Genomic DNA, 21567 nt, shown 5'->3' with positions numbered 1-21567 from the left:
TCATTTCTATCTAGCCAAATGATTCTAAGGAATCCCTTCAAGTTCTTCTAATCAATAGCTCCAGTGAAGTTGCCGATGAAAAGGGACGACATAAAAAAGAAACCATGTGCATATCACAGGAAGCTAAGAACATAATTAGATTTTAGCCTTTTGGGCACATGCTTGGATCTTAATTCATTAAATGCGTTCACACCACAACTGCATTGAGGTTTCATTTGAGCTAGCTTTAGATCTCTATTCTTTTTCTATTTAAAAAAAAAATTTAACAAAAAATTAATTTTACAAAACATAACAAAACCATCCTAAAGAAAATCTAAGATAAAGAACTTACATAGATTTACAAGTTATAAGGAACTATGAAATAGAAGGCTTATAATTTATCTTAGGACTAAAACTGACCCGACCCCACGTAGTGGGATAAAGGCTTGATGTTGTTGTTGTTGTTGTACTAAAACTGACGTATAAATAAGGAAGATTTAGCCGTACAATTATATGCCATTCAAATTTCATTAAAAGTTATCACATTAGTTAAATTAACAAGAGAACTAATGTTAAAATATTGTAGAAACTGTCATTTATCCTCAAGGATTAGTTTGTAAATTACTATTATGCACAAACGACACAGACACAAGATGTCAATTATTAAAAATATAAGACTCAAGATTATAATTTTTATATTTTAAAAATAATGCATAAAATTTAAATAAGTATAATATTAAAAAAAATAAAAAAAATATCATTTAATTAAAATTTGAGGTTAAAATGATTAATATCAAGATGTTTAGAGTCGAGCGTGATGCCATGTATCAAACATAGAGAGAGAAGGAAACAATGCTGTCAAGAATCAAGCATCAATGTTATACAATATCGGCCGTCGATGTCAAGAGGGCGTCTGTCTTTGATGTTGAGAGGACATTGATCGTCAATGTTAAGACGATGTCATACAAACATGAGCTATCAAGTAATGAGTGTAGAAATTGTTCGCACCAAGTATTAATGTCAAGATAGTGTTAGATTTTGATGTTGAGATGATTTTGAAATATTGATGATATAATAACGTTGGACATCGATGTTGAGATAACATCAGACATTGTTGTGAAACCAAAGTCATGACCCGCCAAAGAAAAAATGAAAATGAGAATATTCAATGAATGAGATATTGAATGCAGCTAATTTGATTTAGTGTTGTGAAACAAAAAATAAGAAATTTAATTTAATATTTCAAATAAATAAAAATTTTAAATACAAGAAATAATATTTAAGACACGTATGTCCAATTTGTATTTAATATTTTTAATCGGACATTTTTTCGGCATGCCCGACACATCAAATGCATGTCGCAAAACATGACATAGATCTAAGATAGAGATTCTTTTTTTGTGAATGTATTTTCACCAATCATCTATCTTTAGTAATCATAGAGCTAGCATCTTCTAGACTAAAGATCACATACAAACCTACATTGATATATTGATGTAGTTATGTTTCAGATAAAGATTATTTTCCTGTGAAAAGAATGGTTTCAACTCATAAAATCTGTTGTTCAATTTGTGTGTTTCGTATCAATTTTGTAGCACAGGGATGCCAGAAAGTAAATAATCAAATCCTTTTTAATATTGTGACGATGCAACACACCTGTAGCAGGGATTCTCAGGACATCAAAGGTTTGAACCAAAAGTGAACGGAGCTCCTTTCCCAACAAAATCAGAATTCAGATTAACGTACACAAGGCTCCCTTTTAGGGCATCTCCAATGGAACTCCAAACGCTTGAATGGTGTCACTCGTCAGCTCCAGCCGAACGGTAAAACTTCCGCTATTTAGCTGCGGATGAACAGGGGGACGCCAATATTGGCGTTGTACTGTTCATCTCCGTCATTTTTATGTCTCTACCGAACTTGCCGCGCGAAAGAAGAGACGACCGTTACCTGCAAAAGGGGGAAAAATGGAGTTCGATTGGAGATGAATCACGGCATTTTTTAGTTTCACGGCATTTTTGGAGTGCAAAATGAGATTTTCGATTGGATATGCTCTTATGTGATTCGAACCTGCAAGCAACAAGCTGCTGTTCCAAGACCTGCCCTCTAAACATTTCAACCCAGCATTTGGTAAATACACAGCTTAGAAATGAGATATATATATATATGAGAAGACACCAAAAAATTTGAGATTCAGGGCAGTGTAAGAAATGTGAATCAGAGACCTACAAAGTTTGAAGGGCAAATATCAGATTAAATGACACTATAATACGTTTCTTAATATTCTATTAGCGAGTGTATAGTAATTAAATTGTTCGTCAAAGTAAAAAAGCTGGGTATAGTCAAAAGACTGGGTTATCGAAACATACATCATTATCAAAACCTTCATCGGAATTAACCAACTAAATCACTTATAAGAATCTTGTCTCCATCTCCTTGTAGAGGATTGGGTTTTATACAGAAATTGAGAAGCTCTGCAAAAGGATTCAGGACAACAAGCAAACTATATTTTTAACAGCTTATGTTAAATATTTTAAGAAACATGACAAACCAAAAGTTTGATAACAGTTAATGCAATATGTTTCCAAAATTACCTCACCTGATCTAGTAGAGAACTGTGATTAACTCAACCTGTAGCCTGCATATTATAAGGAAAAAAAAAACCTCAGAAACTTGAGGTGAAATATTTGTCAATAACGCTGATCTTACTGATAAATAAAAAAATAAAGGGATTTTTACATACATAACATCAAAAACTATTGAAAATACATATTTAATACATAAACTTCTATATTTACTAATATACCACCTAAAATCTCATTTTCCTTCTATCCTACAACTCCATTGAAGCGATAAGATACTTGTATTCACTGTGAAAGAATGCCATTGATGGAGAAGATAGTCGTTGATAGTGATTTTTGACAAAAGGTTTAAACGGAATGTTAGAATTGATTAAAAGAAGGGTTTTATGTAGTATATTAGTAAATATAGAAGTTTAGGTGTTAAATATGTATTTTCAATAGTCTTAGGTGTTATGTATGTAAAAATCCCAAAAAAAATAAAATAACCGTGATCTTACAAATATTACCTGACCCAGCTGACACCCTTGATGGGGATCTGGAGGAACCTGTCCGCTTGCCAAGGATACTGTGGGAGACTTTGGTTCTGCATCAATCGCAAGTTTGGCATCTCTTTTCCACCTCTTAAGGTAATACCGGAACGGTAGCTCTTTTATGTTTCTGACATCAAGCACCTTTATTACATGGCCGCAATGAATCCCTGTGAATTCAAACTTCTTGCAACTACAAGCAACTGAGAAATCAGTAGAGTCTAAACGAACATAATATTCCTTGGCATTGTCACCAACTGTAATCCTGTATTCTGTTACTCTTCCATACTCTCCAGAATTATATAACATACAATCCATGAATACGTCAAACTCCTTCCTGAACATTTCAAATACTGCAGGTGTATACATGCTCGCTGCTTGCCTCAACATCTTTGAAGGAGGTATCCTAGGAAAAGATTGGCTTGCATGGAAATCAGCCTGAAGTTCTGCATAACGACACTCAGATACTACTTTCTCATAATTCTTGAAGAAGGATGGAAGATCATGTTGTGGAGTTAAATACTTTTTTAGCTCGCTGCTTAAGCTTTCATTTTGAAGTGTGCTCTTTATATCAGCACAAAAAGTTTGCCGCCCATAAGCCAAAGCCCAATTCTCTCTGCACTCAAATAATTTTGAAATCCACTCATTGCTTCTAAGATCATACTTCTCCAGGAGAGATCTCCATCCTAGCACCAACTGATCCTCATCCTCAGAACTGTAGATGCATCTACTAAAATCTTTTGCAAAAGTTTTTGAACTTTGGAAAACATGACTAAGGTGCTTCATGGAACTGTGATAAATTTGCCATACACAAAGGCGATGCATTGTTTCTGGCCACACTGTAGCCAATGCACTACTTATTGCAACAGATTCATCTGTCAGAATAGTCTTTGGTAGTTTCCCATGCATTGCAATCCCAAAAGTGTTCAATAGCCATTTAAAAGATTCTACCGTCTCATCATACAGAAATGCTGCCCCAAAGAGGGTAATTTGCTTATGGTGATTCACACCAAGAAAAAGTACGAAAGGTCTACAGTGTCCATTAAATTTATATGTGGTATCCAAGCAAACCACATCACCAAAGTAGTTGAAATCCTCTAGTGACTTTGAATCAGCCCAGAAAATGTTTGTAAGCTTATCATCCTCATCGAGCTGAATGGCGTAGAAAAATGCTGTATTTTGTAGTTGCATGCTTTGGAGATATTTTAGAAGAGCTTCAGCATCACCAGACTGCATGGACTTCATTCTTTTTGAGCGAAGACAAGCATTATAATCTGATGGTAGAATGTACACATCTGGTCTAGTGATAGTGGGCTCACCAGAAGATCTTAGAGCAGCCACAGCATCATCTGATAAGTCTGCATCAGTGGATTGAAACTCAGATGTGACCCTCTGTGATCTCAACAAGTGTTTTGATGAAGGAGGAGCAGGTTGATGGTTATGTTCTGCAATGAATTTTGTAATACGATACCTTCCACTTGGCATAAGTTTGATTTTCATGCGTGCAAGACAACCAATTCTTGTTTCTGGCCGTGGACGCTTTGCTTCATTTCCTGCTTTCCTCTCCTGGCGAAAACCTTCCCGGGAGCACACCAATGTCCTCGATCTCGTAGTTTTATCCGAAACTCTTTTGTCCAGCCAGCCTTTTCTCACACTGAACCCTGCCATTCCAGCATAGTTGTTGTAGAATTCATATGCCTTATTCTCATTTTCAAACTCCATACCAAGTTTTGGCACCATGTCTGCACCGAAAGCATCTTCCCCAGAAGCATCAAGGTAAGTTACTTTTTTTAGCGTCTTCTGTATCATCATACTAAAAAATGAGGGGCTATATCAAAAAGAAGCTAAAACTGCATAGCTGGCTATGAAGTAATAAGAAATGAAGATAGTCAACTGACAGATGCCAGAACGAGAGAAACTGTATATGTTTTTCTCAAAGCATGTTAAATAAGAACCAAAAATTCCATCTTCTAAACCACAACTGAAGTGGGTCCTTACGATCAACAGGAAAAAATAAGAATAAAAAAATAGAACACAACACTAAAATATTTAGTACCTTTCTCCATGCAAGGCCACATGCATTGCATAAAGTCCTCGGCCCCTCTGGGCCACGGCGCATATGCGGCGTGGACCTAGCACCAACTCCACAATGAATACACCTAAACATTCAAAATAAGATGATTAATCTTCAATCTATAGGATGTAATGTATTCAAATAAACTCTACAATCTAAAAATTTAAATACCAAAATAAACTCGGTAAAATCTTGATGCAATAGAGCACTCAATAAGAATGCTACTCCATAGAAGGGTAATGTAAGTTATAGAATATGGTAGAAAAAGTTAGCACATAATGTATCGGTTATATTCATGGTGTATCAAAAGTTCATGCAGGAAAAAGTGTAGGAACGTGAAGCTTCTTTGAACTGAAAGACAGTTTCTATTTAGTGGATACAACTTTAATTTGCAAAGCCTCGAACAAGTAACTCTTTTTCCTCTTGGTGAGAGTGTGAGACTTTAAATATGACACTAAAATCAAACAAATATTTCATATGGTGAATCCACGAAACGCTGCATATTTAAACTTTAAACAACACAAACTGTGTATGCCCTTCACCACCTTATATCAGTTAGTTATGACAGCTTCGATAGCAAGAATGTTTACAGTATAAGGATGGTTTAAGTGAATATTACCAGCAATCATAAACCAGACTTTTGATGAACACTGACAAATTGAATGTGATTCAAGTTGGCATACAGACATGGAAGGCTTGCACCACCTAATTATAACATACCATCGTCATTTAAGACAGAAATATATATATATATATATCTGTGTGTGTGAAAAGAGGGGGGGGGGGGGGGGGGGGGGGGGGGGGGGGGGGGGGGCACAAACAAGAATGACTGGTAATCAAAATCTAAAATCAATAGGAAACATCAATGAAAGAAATCAATGGTATAAAAAAGAGCAGTTTTCTGAAGATAAAGAAGACATAGAACTACTAAAATCATATCAAATGGCTTGATACATGTATCACACAAGCCACGATTTCATGATTAATAATTTTAATTTGGAATACAAAAGAGTTTATTCTCACAAGTGACCAGATACTAAATAAACTGGGGCATCTACAAAATATTAAAAAACTAGAATAAAAATAAAGTGACAGTACCAAACATGATAAATTACCCGTGAAATGTACTGAGCTCCATCTACATTGTCTAAAAAACTGTTACCCAAATGCTACATTGGCATTAAACTGATTTCAGCAAGTTAAATTCCACTCCACATTGTTGATCTATAGAATAAATTTCAACAAACTTGTAGTTCTTTTCTTGTTCTCTCTCCACTGAACTCTCAATTTGCCATCACAGACTTGCTGACACAAAATCACTAGCACTGAGATTTATGACAAAGAAAGCTAATTAATCAAGCCAAAAGTTGGAGCTTTCCTATAGAATTTTTAGTTATAGACAACATACTGGCCAAGATTCTATGCCCTATAATTTATCTTGTTAAGCAATTCAAATGGCGAATCCTGTTGGCCCCGATTATTTAGCCTATAATATAGTCTGATAAACTGTTTGCGGGAAGTATCATGGCGCATTAGAAGAAGCCTAGTTCCAAATCTTCAAATCAATGGTCAAGGTTAAGAGTTTTTATTGTTAATTATTTGTTTTGTCATGTTAAGGCCTGCCTTCCTCATCTTAATTTTGTCAGTTTGTTTTCTTTTTAGGAGGGGATGTCTGCAAATGTTTATTTTGAATATAAGTGTGATTGTATCACTGTTAATAGGTTTAAATGTTCATGAACTGATGGCTACTATCACAAAAAAAAGAACCTTATTAATTGAGGATGGAATAAAATTTTTATTAGAAAAAATGCACCTCACTTTCATGCAGGAGCAAATATAATGAACCATAAAGCAAAACAAAGAAAAAGAAGTATTATAAAAGAGACATCAAAAGTCATATAGTTGGGCTTACCAAGCCTATATCCACGACTACACAAAGTGATGGAGTTTTATCATTTCAGCATACAGCACAAATTTTGATCTGAATGATTACTCAAGTCTTTTATACCTCTTGTTCTCTAGATTTTTTTTTTTCCTTAAGCATAAGGCAGCAATGACAAAGGGAATCCAACAACAACATTATCAAGCCTTTATCCCACTATATAGGGTTGGCTACATAAATCATTTTTCTCTGTTGTATCCTATTATGAATCATATTCTCATTTACATCTAATAAAAAAAATGTCATTTCTAATATTTTCTAATCAAGTCTTTTTAAGTCAACCTCTATCTTTCTTAACATTGGTCAAATCTAATACATCTACTCTTCTAACCAGGTTATCAGAAAGGGCCAACGTTTTATGACCAAAAATCATCCAAGGTGACTCTCTCTAATCTTATCTACCACTAGAGTTACTCCAACCTTTCATGTATATACTCGTTTCGCATTTTGCCCCTAAGAGTGAAACCACTCATCCACCTAGGCATCCTCATCTCTGTAACACTTAATTTTATGCTTCTCTTTTAATGGCCAACATTGTGTCATAAAGCATTGTCGTTGCCATGTCTCAAGCCCTGGATGAGAAAAGTTGATGGTTGCATTAGGTAGTCGATAATCAGCGTAAAACTTGTCTAATAATCATGACGTGAATGCTAAGAGAATCTAAGGAAAATAAATCAGGTATTTAATATTATATAAGTATATAACTATACGTGTATATATATAATCATTCTTCCATTTTCTTCTTGTAGCCACAAGACAGAAGCTCTTTCTCTTCAGATTAAACCCAATCACGACCAAGCAATGATGCAGAATTGCTAGGCCATGCAACTTTTACATGTTTATTTGTCCATATCTTGATTTATGGATTGAAGTGGCTTTCCCATATCCTGATTTATGGATTAGAGAGTTGATTCTTTATCTTTGGGAGGTGGAAATTCGAATGGCTTCGGATGGGTAAATTTGGCTAGCTCATATGTTTGGTTGGGTAGTGGGTTCTTGAAGCTATTCTTTTTATTGTTATGAATTGTTAAGCTCTGTCTCTTCAGATTAAACCCAATCACGACCTCAAAATGATGCAGAAATGTTAGGCAATGCATCTTTGGCATTATCTATTTGTCGATATCTTCATTTAAGGATTAAATTAGTGATTTTCTATCTTTGGGAGGTGGAAATTGGTATGGCTTCGGCAGCGGAAATTTGGCAAGCTCATGTGGTTGGTTGGGCAGTGGATTCTTGAAGCTATTCTTTTGCGATTTTTGAATTGTTGCTGGTTTTTTCCATTTGGGCAGTCCTTAAAGTGGCTTCCAGAATTGGCTTATATTGCAGAGAGTTTTTTTGGTCCAATGTATTTCCAGAATTTACATATCCTCCTTTCTCTATATTTATTTTTTTTTGGGAATTTTCTCTATATTTCTCCATCAAACCTCTCAACAAATATATAACTTACATAGTAGACCTACCCGACATGAATCCAAACTAATTTTGAAAACATTGTTATCACATCGTAACCTATGCTTAATTACTCTCTCCCATAATTTTAATGTATGACACATTAACTTAATTCAAAGATAATTTGTACACTCTTATGCATTATCTTTATTTTTAAAAATAGAAACCAACACACTAAAACTATGATAATTGGGAAAGATATAAAAAGGCACATAAGGAGTATAAGAAAGCAATATGCGATGTAAAGATTTTAGCTTTTAATAAATTATATAATAAATTAGATACTAAGGAGGGTGAAAGATATATGCATAAGTTAAACATACAAAAAGGTAGGAGTAGTAAGGATTTAGTGCAAGTGAAGTGCATTAAGGATAAAAATCAAAAAGTATTTTTATTTGAAGAAAATATTCAACAAAGGTAAATGAGATATTTTGCTAAATTTTCCAATGAAGATTGTGAGATACGATTGACTTTAGTGACCTTAACATCCTAAATGAAAATAAAGATTTTTGTTTTCATCGGCGTATTAGTAAAATTGAAGTTAGAGAGGCTTTAAAGAAAATGAATATGGAGAAGCTGTTAGACCTGATGATATTCCAATAGATGTGTGGAAATGCTCATGAGATGAAGGAATTTATTGGCTTACTAAATTTTTTAATATTATTTTGAAGACTAAAAAGATGCTAGATGAGTGGAGAATAAATGTGTTGATTACTTTTTTTAAGAATAAAGGTGATGCACAAGATTGTGCGAAATATAGAGGAATTAAGTTAATGTGTCATACTTTAAAACTTTGGGAGAGAGTTATGGAACATAGCTTACGACGTGATACTAATGTTTCTCAAAATCAATTTGGATTCATGTCAGGTAAGTCTACTATAGAAATTATACATTTATTGAGAGGTTTGATGGAGAAGCATAGAGAGAATAAGGAGGGTCTTCATATGATATTTATTGGTTCAAAGAAAGCATATGATGAAGTTCCAAGAGAAGTGCTATGAAAAGTTCTAGAAAAGAAAAGAGTCAATAATGTTTATATTAAAGTCATTACTCATTAGGAATATGTATGCAAGTGTTGTTACTTGTGTTCAAAAACAAGGTGGTTTGATCAAGTATTTTCCTATTTTTGTTGGATTACATCAAGGATCAACCTTAAGTCCATATCATTTTGCTTTAGTCATGGATGTTCTCATTAGACATTTGAAAGAGGTTGTACATTGGTGTAAGCTTTTTGCTGATGATATACTTCTTGTTCATAAAAATAGAGAGGGAGTTGAAGGTAAACTTGAATTATGGAAGTCAACCTTATAATCTAAAGGTTTTCGTTTAAGTAGATCTAAAATTGAATATATGTAGTGTAATTTTAATAGTAACAGATCTAGTGGAGGGTTTGTGACTTTGGACGATCAAGTTATTAATAAGAGCACACGTTTTAGATATATTGGGTATATTGTTCAGAGTAATGGTGAAATAGATGGGGATATTATTAACAAAATTCAAGTTGGATGGTTGAAGTGGAGGAATGCATCAGGCTTGTTGTGTGAGAGAAAAGTTCTCATCAAACTAAAGGGAAAATTTTATAAGATGGTGGTGAGACTTGCAATGATTTATGGTGCAGAATATTAGCCATTAAAAGAGAAGCATAATATCAAGTTAAGTGTTGCAGAGACGAGGATGAACAGGTGGATGAGTGGCTTTACTCTTAGAGATAAAATATGAAATAATCGTATACGTGAAAAGGTTGGAGCAGCTCCAGTGGGAGATAAGATAAGAGAGAGTCGCTTTATATGGTTTGGTCACATAAAACGGCTGCCTTCCGATGACGCAGTTAGGAAGGTATATTATTAGATTTGTGGCTTATGTTAAGAAAGATAAAGGTAGACCTAAAAAAACTTGGTTAAAAAATATTAGAAATGACATTTCATTATTTGATTTCAATGAGAATTTGACTCTTAACAGGACAATAAAGAAAAAAGATTCATGTAGTAGACCCCATGGAGTCTGATAAAGGCTTGTTGTTGTTGTTGTATTTAGGGTGCTAAGACACTGAACTCAATTGTATTATCACAATCTTCATTAAAATTTTATCAAAATATCTTAGCTAGATATGTTGAATATCTTCTTCTAAGAAAAACACTTTTGATCTTCATCTTTAATGCACATCACTTGAACTAAATTTTTACTTCTCATATTTCTTTGCTTGGCTAACTTAAATATACATCTTTCACCCTATTTAGTATCTAATCTAATATATAAATCACTAAAAACTAAATCCTTTGCATCACATATTATTTTCTTAGAGTTCCTATGGGCCCCTTTATTTTTTTTTCAATTTTCTGAGTTTTGCATCGAAATTAATTTTTATGAAAAAGCTTCTTATTATTTTTCTTTTATTGCACAAATTGATTCCACCACCTATTTTTACTATTAATTTTTTCTTTTGATTCTCCAAACACATATATTACAAGATTATTAATATCACTAGCTACTTTTTCCCACATAATATTAGCTTTCTCATGAATCCGAATCTTAAAATCTTAAATCTTACTCTCAAAAATATTTTTATTATCGTTTTTTAAAAACTCTCATCTATTCATAAGATGAAATTTTGCCTTTTTTTTACCCCTTCATCTTAAAGTCTAAAACTAATAAATAATGCTATGTACATAAATTTTTTACTTGAAATAACTTTATAATCTTTACAATATAAATGAATTTCTTTTTATTAAAAAAATAATAATTAATTTGAGTTTTACTCTTCATTCTTAGAAGTAATGAGATGCTCTTCTCTTTTATTAAATGAAATATTAGCAATTATAAAATCATTAGCTATAGCAAAATCGAACATGATCAAGCTACATTCATTAGTCACTCAAGCCCATAGCCACTATGAATGCTTTTAAAATCTTTTATCATTTTACTAACATATCTATTTAAATCTCCTTTAATAAAAACTCCTTCAAAATGTATCCTTAGTATTAATTTGTCTAATTCATTGCAAATTTTCTTTTTGAGCACATATAAAGTTACTTGGATAGCATAAGCACTTGTAATATTAATAATATTAGTGTCAACAACAATCTTTCAAGCTATAATTTTACTCCAATTCTATTAATTTTTACATCTTATCCTTTAAATTCTTATTTATAATCACACCTACGCCTTTTCTAGTATGACTCCTACATGAATACCAAAGTTTAAATTTAAAACTATTAATCTCCTTAACCTTTTTCACAGCCCATTTAGTTTCCTGTATACACAGAATATTTCTCTTTCTATCAATATATATATATATTCCATTAATTTACCTATAAGAATACATATATCTCAAGTTTCTTTCCCAATTCTAATTTCATATACTAGCTTCTTTGCCCACATCCGTTCATGAGGTTAGAACCCTTGCTTAACACTGTAATCAAGCATTGATGCAGTAGTCCTTACACACTTTATGTTGACAAGCCTAGTGTTAACACAATATCTTAAATGATTCATATAATGACTGTTTGATAAGTTTTATGTTGGCTGTCAATTAATTAATACAAACCTCTACTTTTCTCATCCAAAGCTAGAGACCTAGCAATAATAGTGTTGTCTAAGTCACTAAGATTATGATTTTGGAATTCAAAAATCTCCGACACTCATCACTTAGTGAATCTTCATAATAATTGTTGTTATAACGAGTTACTTTCTCTCCTCCCTCATCCTCAATTTGAGCTACAAATGTAAAGATGTTAGGTGTGAGTGCAAAGTGCACAATGTATCTTAGATTCAAGGATATGTGCTTAATTCCAATTCTTGGTTCTATTTTTTTTTTTTAAACTTAGGTGTAGAAAATAACAAAATGTGATTTATTGTATATATTAGAATTTTTAAATCACCAAAACTGTGCACATCATACAAATAGCTTAGAGACACGCAGTTAAGGCATATGCCTCATCAACCCAAGGTGAGGCATACGCCTCATGGCCTTTTTTTTAATATTGCACTAAAACAAAACTTGAGGTGCACCTCTTATTATGCAATTTTAAATAGTAGAACAAACTAGTTTATGATTGTCAAATATAATGCATCTACAATCAATAATTAATCTAATAAAGCATTATAATTTTTCATCCATTAAAAGTGGAGAAACAAATCATATCAATATGGACATCATCATATCATGAATATTAATATACTCTATTTTTTCCCATCCTCAGGGAATAAATAAGCTTACGTTTACCAACGGAGTACTAAAATTTAAAGGATATGTTCGTGCTCAAGTTGATAGTATGCGTTTTGGTTAGACTTAATAATAAATACATATAGCACGTCTGATAAGAATGACTAGCAGGATTTTGATGTTATGCCGATATGCTCAAATAAATATGTTAACAATAAAATGAACTGGCATGCACAATTTAAGTTTTATAAACTATGAAGTAAGTTTATGCAAATGTCAGAACTTTAATAAAGCTATCTAGATCCTAATTATATTACATGGTTAGTAGAATATTTAACTTCCTAAAAAATGCTCAGTAGAAATAAAAACAGTTTTTTATAAAAAATAGGCTTCAAACCATTCCAGTGGCAATTCCCAAAACATAATTGTATACATTATACAATATTTGCTAATTGACATAAAACTAAATCTGTTTTTCAATCAAATTGAAGACAAATACCTTAATTTCAGAGCAATATCGAATGTTTGACATGAAATTAATGGTTTTGAGGGGATACCTAAAACAGATTAAAGGATCTACGAAGGATGGATTTCCTTATAGACGAACTAGCCAGCTTGTTTGAAAATAAACAGATTGCACCTTAATACTCTTGCTCCTCTTTTTTCCTCAATTTTCACTCCTTGTTTTCTTAATAAGAAACGCTTGCCTACATTCATCTAAACTGTTTGACCCCTGTATACACTTTGGGAATTGGGATAGTTGCATAATAGAAGAGAAGAACCAATTACATGATATAATATTTGAATTTTGTGTTGGATGGTTATCATGAGGTCTAAGAGTTTTTCAATTGGATTGAAGATTATTTTTGGTCCGTTAAGAGGTGAATTTGTATTCGAATTGAAGGGTAAGAAGAGAACAAACTTTAGGAAGTCTAAACGATAATGAAATGAGCGTCTAAGCACCAATCTCTATCTTGCACTAATATCCATGTCAAGGCTCAAAGAGCTTACCATCTGCTATGAAAAGTATGCTAAAGTAAAAATGCACCTTAAATGGTGGGCTATCGAGAAAGCCTTATTAACAGTGAAATGCATGTTGGAGCTATAATGTCTCCACTAGCCTTGATAGGTGAGGAAACATGCTAGCGTATACCAAAATTAAGTGAGAGTGTTTGGCTCCTTAACCCCAATATTCAACAACAGGTCACCTGAATCCACAAAGTCCATCCTACTACGTCATAAAAAAATAACTGTCACAAGAAATATGCATATCAATTCCGTTGAGCTTGACACAATTGAGACACCATCCATGTAATGCACACTTTTTAGGTCAAGATTCTCCCGGAAACTTAGGATCATCTCAATGTGAATGAACTTCCCGAGATATTAAGCTTTTGACTCATTGACAATCATGTTATTTGTAATATCTGTCATCAAATCTACATAATTTTTTGTAACTAATCATCAATTTTAAATTAATTAGTACTTATGAATCTTAGAATGTCGAATGGAGTAGAAAGCAACCAAAGGTTTGGATTAAAAAGGTGAAAATCCAAGTTTGGATTTTTATTTTGTGGTCGCCGTGGCATAGGGTATACGTCGACCCAATACTAAGCTCTCTAATTTATGGAAAGAATAGGCAAGTGAGGCGGCGCAGGGAAGCGTTGCTGCGGCATTGGGTCTCAGATGAGTATATTCTTGGAGCATCTAGAAGATTCTTTGGAGTGCTGCGAAGCCGAAAAAGTTGGCCCCTGTGGCGCTAGGACAAAATAGTGAAAAATTTAATATTAAAATATCTCAACTCACTTGCTCATTTCACTTACCATCCTAGCCTTGTCAGAGAAGAAAGGAGGAGGAGAAGAGAGAAAAAGGAAGGGAGAGATTTCGGAGGCCAAATTCAATGATTTGTTCGTCAGGCTAGTTCAGAAAATTGTAGAGCTGGAGGTAGACTCCTAAACCCCTGTCTGATTTCAATTACAGTAAGTTTATAAAAAAGTATGAACAAAAATGTTCTTTTCTCAAATTTTACAAAAAAATTCACCGTATTATTTTTTATATGTTATTGTGTTCCTTATTATGAACATTTTGAATGCATGAAATTGAGTTTTCGATGATTGATTTTTTCTCATATAAAATTTTTAGCATATTATGGAATGGAGGATTTTCTGAAAAATACAATAGTTATATAAAAAAGTTAAAATGTTCATGTGAATATTCCTTAGAAGTTATAAAAAAAAAAGTTCAATGAGTATCTTGTTTTACAAATATTGAGACTTTTACTGAAATTTTTTGCAACATCTAAATATTGCATTGAATGTTTAATTTAATTACTGTTACATTGCATTTGTATTCTACATTATGTGGCATTAGAGAGGTTCTGTTCTAAAACAAGGAAAAGTGCACTCTTTGTTATGTTGTAAGAGCCCTACATATACTCTTATGCCCCATCTGTTTGATGCAGATGTGGGAGAGATAATGCCCCACTTGTCAAAAGTAGGTGTGGGAGATTAAATAACACTAAAAGTGAATCGTCTGGACTCTGGCACATCTTCCTAATACATATATGGGAGAAAATATGACCCCACTTACTAAATGCAGGTGTGGGAGGTAAAAAATGGACATAAGTGAAAGTGGAGATATAAAGAAGCATCGGGACATGTTCATATTAAGCATTGTATTTCATATGTTAATAACTTAATGAATTAAGTTCAAGAAATATTCAAAGAGATTTACAGTAAACTCTGAGTTCATGTATGAATTACGTCGGAAAAATGAAAGTGAAAGTGAAATACAAGTAAACTCCTGAAAAATAAGTATTATGTACGGCATCTAGAAACTTCTGTGAAAATGACTATGTGATTAAGAAAGTAAGAGTTAGCCCCAAGATTAGGTATACATGCTAGAATATGGTAAATCCTTGTTTTTCTTATGCTTTATGTATTTTGAAAGTCTTTCTGTTTTTCTTTGATTAACTGCTTTTAACATATATGAACTGAGTTTTGATATCTAAGAGGGGTGAAGGAGGAGTCTACTAAGTAATTAAGCTTACTTTGTTCTTTTAGGGGCTGTTTGGTTGCCTGAATTAGGAGTGTAAAGTAAAACAATTACATGTATTTACTAAATTTGGTTGTTTGGTTAAATTTGAGCGGAACAAAAGAAAATCATCCGAAGTATTAGGCGTGTATTAGAGAGTCTGTTTTGCGTGAATTAGAAACCCGCTCATATTGAGCGGGTTATAAATTCATCGGAAGAAAACTTGGCATCGTCGCCAGTGCTGTTCGACTTCATTGCATGAGAGGCTTCTTCGGCTCCTTCGTTCTTGTTCGACTTCGCTCCGATCTCTCATCCATGGAGAAGCCGGATCAAACAGAAACCGATCATCTCATCCCCCTCCTCTGCGGCCTCCGCCATGCTTTCCTTTCTTCGCTGACCGCAGTCTCCAATCCTCCACCTGTCGCTACAGCTGCCTCTCACTACTTTCCCCCTCCTCCCTTCTCTTCGTCGCTGTCACTGTATCCTTCCTCGGCACAGTCGCAGCCACGGTTCTGTACAAATCCCTCCCAAGGACCGATTTTGCCGCTCTGTATGTTCTGATCGATCTTTCTCCATGGCGGAAATCTCCAGGCTCCACGAGATCCTTAGCAAGACGAGGCCCCCAAGGTTTTCTCTGAAGTTGCTCTCTGGTGCTGCGCGGCCAGGCCTGAAATCAATCCTTTCTATACTGGAAGAGGGCATCAGAGTCGCCAATCAAGGTAGTTTGGTCTTGCAGAGCTGGAGTCGGCCACAGATCGAAGCCGTCATCTTGGTGGCCGAGGTGATCGTTGCCGCAAGGCTTTCCATCTCAGGTGTGGCTTCGCCAATGTTACCTGAAATATTTGGTTCTAAGCTTAGTGAAATTTACTAAAGGTATTTTCATTAGCTTTTGAACAGTTGAGCAACAGGATTTGTTGCTTGTAGCGATCGCCCAGAAATCTTTAGAGCTATGCCTTTGTTCTCTGGAGAAGTTTTCATTTGATGGAGGTGATTTCAGTTTGCAGGTTTGAGGCTTACTTCTATATGTTTCAATTTACGTTATTCTGTTTTTTCTTAGAATTCTATAGTCTATCATTGTTCAGACATGACAACTCCTTTCTTAAACCAGAGTCGGCCATCTGCTTATAGATTATATTCCATTCACGCAAAGCATTGCTACGGATCAATCTCCGCCAAACTTCCATTTATGTATGTTTCCAGGGAGGTATTAATGGCTTTGTGGTGGCATAATATGCTCGAAATCAAACTCATACAAGTATTTTGGAGCTAGAGCATACCTTCTAAGATATGTAGCAATTTGCTTATATTTACGGTACTACGAATAATGGGTTTTTATTTATCTTTTTATTTTTTAATTGTACATTTTCATTAATGGTGTTTACATGTTATAATTGAGAATCATGTTATTTATTGATTGCTAATAGAAAATAATTATTTTTATCGCTAAATTAAACAAAGAAATCGGTTTGAAAATTTAGTATTTCTACAATTTTTTTTGTAAAAAAATTACTTGAAATAATATAAATTTAAAAATTAAAAAAGAATTGAAAATTAAAATTTCTCTCCATTACATGTATATTTTTGTCTATTGCAGCTGTTTCTTAAAGAATTACTATTTTAAATTAATTAGGTAAGCGAATTTTGAAATAATTTTCTTGTTAAAAAATAATGACAAAAAACTATCTTATAGCCCTAGCCATGATTATATTGAATAAGTAATACAACCACACCAATATTTTCATGTCATACATTGAACAAAGTGATAATAACTGCAAGTGCAATGGTGTTCACCGATGGTAGTTCTCTTCCCTGTAAAAAATAATTAAAAAAAGTTAATTTTACTTTACTCTGGATATACCTAACCAAACAAGGGAAACAAATCTCCTGCGTTTCTTTTGTAGACAACCAAACAGAGCAAAGCATTCGAAATGCATTACATTTACTTTACACTGCATTTACTTTACACTGCATTTCTTTTTCAGGCAACCAAACAGCCCCTTAATGTTTCAAGAAAAGGTAAAAGTCATGTCGAGTAGATCAGTTGTAAAGGCAAGGTTTTGCAATTCGAATTTCTAAGTTAAGAGTTTCTAATACAACATTTAATTATTTAATGTATAGATTTCTATGATATGGATTATTGTAATTACGTTTTTAGAAAATTTAATAGCTCTAATTATTGTTATTAGTAGATGAGGTAATTAATTATACGTTTAAGTAAATCAAATTCTTTCATTACTTAGAGCATTACATTATTCATCTAAATAACTATTCACACTAAGCTCCCATGCCATTTCACGTTTAGTCAAGTCATACAGCCCAATGGTCATAGCAAAAGTACCCTAACTCGTAGAAATATGATACTCTATGATCCTAAATAACAAAAGCGTGAGATCCTAACAAGATGCAGTCAAACACATACAAATTTCTCAAAACGGGAAGCAAGATATTATAAATAGAATTATTGCATAACATTTTCATGATGAGGGTAAATTCATGTACATCCATTCAATTACTAAATAAGTAATTGTGACTTTTTAAATTGATAGTATCATACATCTCAGTGAGATAATTAACTACAGAGGCTTCAGCTGATGAAGAGTCTTGATCACAAAGACATAAAGCCCTAAAAACAAGGTGAAATATCAAAAAATTTAATACTTTCAACGTGTCTACTAAAAGCCACAAATCTTTTAACTACAACACTCTTAATTTAGAGCATGAGCATGAAAGAGCCCACAACATACGAAACAAAAAATTTATGAACTTGATCTCATTCAGTCTAGATCATCTTTTGCAGGATATATCATGTGTTGAATGCATGATCAAGTCATCGTTAAATACATAAATCTATTACTCCTATATTTTATAAAAGAGTATGAATAATTTTGATCATGCATTTGAAGTTTATGGACTTCAAAATTATTTATTACTTATTAGTAGACCATGCTTTCTCATCTTGAGAGGAGCAGCATGGAAAACAAGTATGTATAATTATGTTTTTTTTTTTCTATTGTTACATATAGACTCAAGCAAATCCATAAATAAGACAAATATTCTGAAATTTATTGGTTGCATAAAACAAATTGAGTATCCTACAAGGTGGTCTTACAATCTCCTTATAGTTGTGATAAGAAGCATCCATTTTTCGTAATAACTAACAGTAATGATGAAGCATATATAAGACGAGGGCACAAAAACAACAAAAGCGGGAACAAATAAGTCCCATATATCTTTATTGTTAGTTAACGGATTTTAAGAAAGCTCAGAATCGGGGACATTAGAAACGAGAATCCAGGAAGCCATGTATGTTAATTGTTCAACAAATAGTGAGTTGAAGCAGAAGAGAGAATGAAGGTAACGAGGTCCTTTACAACAAGCACAGCTGCAGCATTCATAATACATAGAATGGTTGATGGTGCTGACATTGGGAAATGGGAACTAATGAAAAATAGGCAAAGTAAAGATCATCTACTCTAGTTTTATTTTCCAATGCATTTTTGTTAAAAGAGCCTGAGAACATCGAGTGAAAGCTTATTACCTACGAAGGTCCTCTGGCCCTTCATCTCCGCCGGCCTCAAGTTGTTCGTTATCATCCTCAAATTGCAACAACAGCGAGCCGCCGATAGCGGCGCTTTCCCCTGGCATGTGCATGCCGTATTTTCACCGCGAAACTCGCGTACTCATGAGATAGGGCTTTTCATTTCTCCTTTTCCTCCCACACTCTCTTATTTTCTTCAGATCGGAATCTACGAGAATCTACTTCTTCACCAATTAACTATGTAAGAAGTGATCAAATACTTCGCAGAAGAGGGCGATTCCTGCTATGTCTAAAAACATCGGCCCGAAAGCTCGTAAAACCCTAGTTTCGTTCCTCCGCCGCTAGTGAGCGAGGGCAGCAGAAGGTTACCAGATAGGAGACTGATCCGATATGGTGAAACCGAAACCATAGCTGAAGCTTATACGCCGCCAAAGCCATAGAATTTTTTTTATACTCCATTTTTTACTTCATTTCGAGTAATTTAGTTGAGAAATGCCTAACATATTTTATGAATTCACTAATATGACTCGCTTAAAACTTAAGATATCTGATTTAATTATTATTAAGTATTACAAGTATTTTTGGTTGTAAGAAAGCCAATCAAATAAACATTTAGTGGTGTTGTAACCAATAAACAACAATAGTAATATCAAATATTTATACTTTTATGTGAGGTCAGCCAAATGAATTATTTTTCTCCATTATGTCTCATTAAGTATCAAATTCTCATTTAAATCTCATTAAAGAAAAAAAAAAGATCACTTCTAATATTTTATAATCAAGTCTTTATAGGTCTACCTCTACCGTTCTTAATATAGCCCACATCTAATAATTCTATTCTCCTAACAGGGTCATGGGAAGGAAGGAAAAACTATTATGTGCAAACATCGAACGTCGTTCGGAGACCAACTAGATTATGTCTCACCATTTTTTTCTATGCTCGGTACTGTTGTGTACCGGATGATGTCGCACGTTCTAGTTGGTCTATGGACCATCCAATATCCGCACAAAATAATTTCTCCATTGGAAGGCCAACGTTTTCATGACCAAATCATTAAAAACGGCTCTCTCTAAACTTATCTATCATTGGAACTACTACAACCTCTTTCCAGGTATACTTGTTTTGTATCATGTCTCTAAGAGTAAGTCCACTTATCAATCTGAGCATCCTCATCTCAACAACATTTAAATCCTGAATTTAAAGAATTGATATGTGTTGTAACCAGTTAAATCTTTTAAATTTAAATCTAGTAAATTTTGTAATATTTAAATTCTGAAAATTATTTAATATATCAGAGATTAAATTCAATTAAAGTTTAATCATGATAATGAGAGTTTCAGTGTTTAGCCGTAATTTATGGCATATATCTATAGGGAGTGGAACCAATTTTTTTTAGGATAGACAATTTTAAATAATTAAATATTAAGATGATGATAATAATAATAATAATAATTAAAGGAATAAAAAATGTATAAATTTAATATTTTTAGACAAAAAAACGTAAATAACTAACATGATAATACCATTGAATTTATAAAAGAAAAATAAAAATAGACAAAAATGTGGAAACTAATTCTTTTTATTTCAATTATTAACAAGCCTATTGAGAGAAAGAAATTAAGCTCAGCATTTTTAGGTGAGAACTAGACAATATTATAAATTGAGAGCAGACAAACTATACAATTCTTTTTGGTCTATTAGTTGGGAGCTTAAGTTATCAACTAAGATATTTTGGATTCTAGTCTTGCGTATGTGATGTGTGTGTGAGTGCCTAAATGCCCGCCCAAAAAAAAAAAAAAAGAGCGGACAAACTCTTAAAAACTAGCAACTTCATAAGAAAAATTTTTTCATGGTTTCACAACTTATTCTATGCAAAATTGTTAGGCTTATGCATTTGCAAAGTAGCATATCATACATGTTCAATTCCCATATTAGTCATATGAGGATCAAATAATACTTTTGAATTTTAATTTGAAATATTTTTTTAATTATAAAAAACTAAATAGATTCCTTAGATATAAGTAAATAAATGATATTTGGCCTTCAAATCACTGATGAGGATAAAAATATGAGGCATCTCTACTGTGTTATTTGTGTGAATTTGTTTTTAATTGACTCAAAAGTCTAAAAAAATTTATCAGCCAAAGAGATGAGTTCAATTTTTCTCTTGGAAGTGTTTGCATGGTCATAGAATTTGGAGGAGCATTTTATTTTAATAGAGATAAACTTACGAAAGAAAGTTGCATGGTTCCTATAAGCAATGAGATTCAATATAAAGTGTTT

General features: G+C 33.2%; 1 protein-coding gene across 7 annotated transcripts; it reads right to left on the bottom strand.

The window, feature by feature from the left end:
- Window positions 1-1500: 1500 nt before the first annotated feature.
- Window positions 1501-19720, bottom strand: LOC110110525 (protein FAR1-RELATED SEQUENCE 5-like). 7 transcript variants are annotated; one of them, XM_020842040.2, is made up of 7 exons: window positions 19284-19720; window positions 5779-5864; window positions 5142-5244; window positions 3065-4898; window positions 2571-2614; window positions 2346-2450; window positions 1501-1926 (listed from the first exon to the last, which is right to left on the bottom strand). In XM_020842040.2, the coding sequence occupies exons 1-5, from the start codon at window positions 19394-19396 to the stop codon at window positions 2603-2605; spliced, it is 2148 nt and encodes a 715-aa protein (XP_020697699.1). In that variant the 5' UTR covers window positions 19397-19720; the 3' UTR covers window positions 1501-1926; window positions 2346-2450; window positions 2571-2602. The 7 variants fall into 7 exon arrangements, with proteins under 7 accessions (XP_020697699.1, XP_028553041.1, XP_028553042.1 ...); XM_028697208.1 differs by having other exon boundaries at window positions 2576-2614; XM_028697209.1 differs by lacking the exon at window positions 2346-2450 and adding an exon at window positions 2047-2096 and having other exon boundaries at window positions 2576-2614.
- Window positions 19721-21567: the final 1847 nt, after the last annotated feature.

This window comes from Dendrobium catenatum, unplaced genomic scaffold, assembly GCF_001605985.2.
Source record: "Dendrobium catenatum unplaced genomic scaffold, ASM160598v2 fragScaff_scaffold_898, whole genome shotgun sequence".
Classification (NCBI taxonomy): Eukaryota; Viridiplantae; Streptophyta; class Magnoliopsida; order Asparagales; family Orchidaceae; genus Dendrobium; species Dendrobium catenatum.
Note: the sequence above shows the minus strand (reverse complement) of the source record. Positions and strands in the feature narration are given on the sequence as shown.

What these genes read in the sequence shown, in the direction of transcription:
- LOC110110525 (XM_020842040.2), bottom strand. Translation starts at nt 19,396, where the DNA reads ATGCACATGCCAGGGGAAAGCGCCGCTATCGGCGGCTCGCTGTTGTTG. An exon ending in AGTCTGGTTTATGATTGCTG is followed by an intron (nt 5,245 to 5,778) that starts GTAATATTCACT and finishes TTGAATGTTTAG; the next exon opens with GTGTATTCATTGTGGAGTTG. An exon ending in GTGGCCTTGCATGGAGAAAG is followed by an intron (nt 4,899 to 5,141) that starts GTACTAAATATT and finishes CTCATTTTTTAG; the next exon opens with TATGATGATACAGAAGACGC.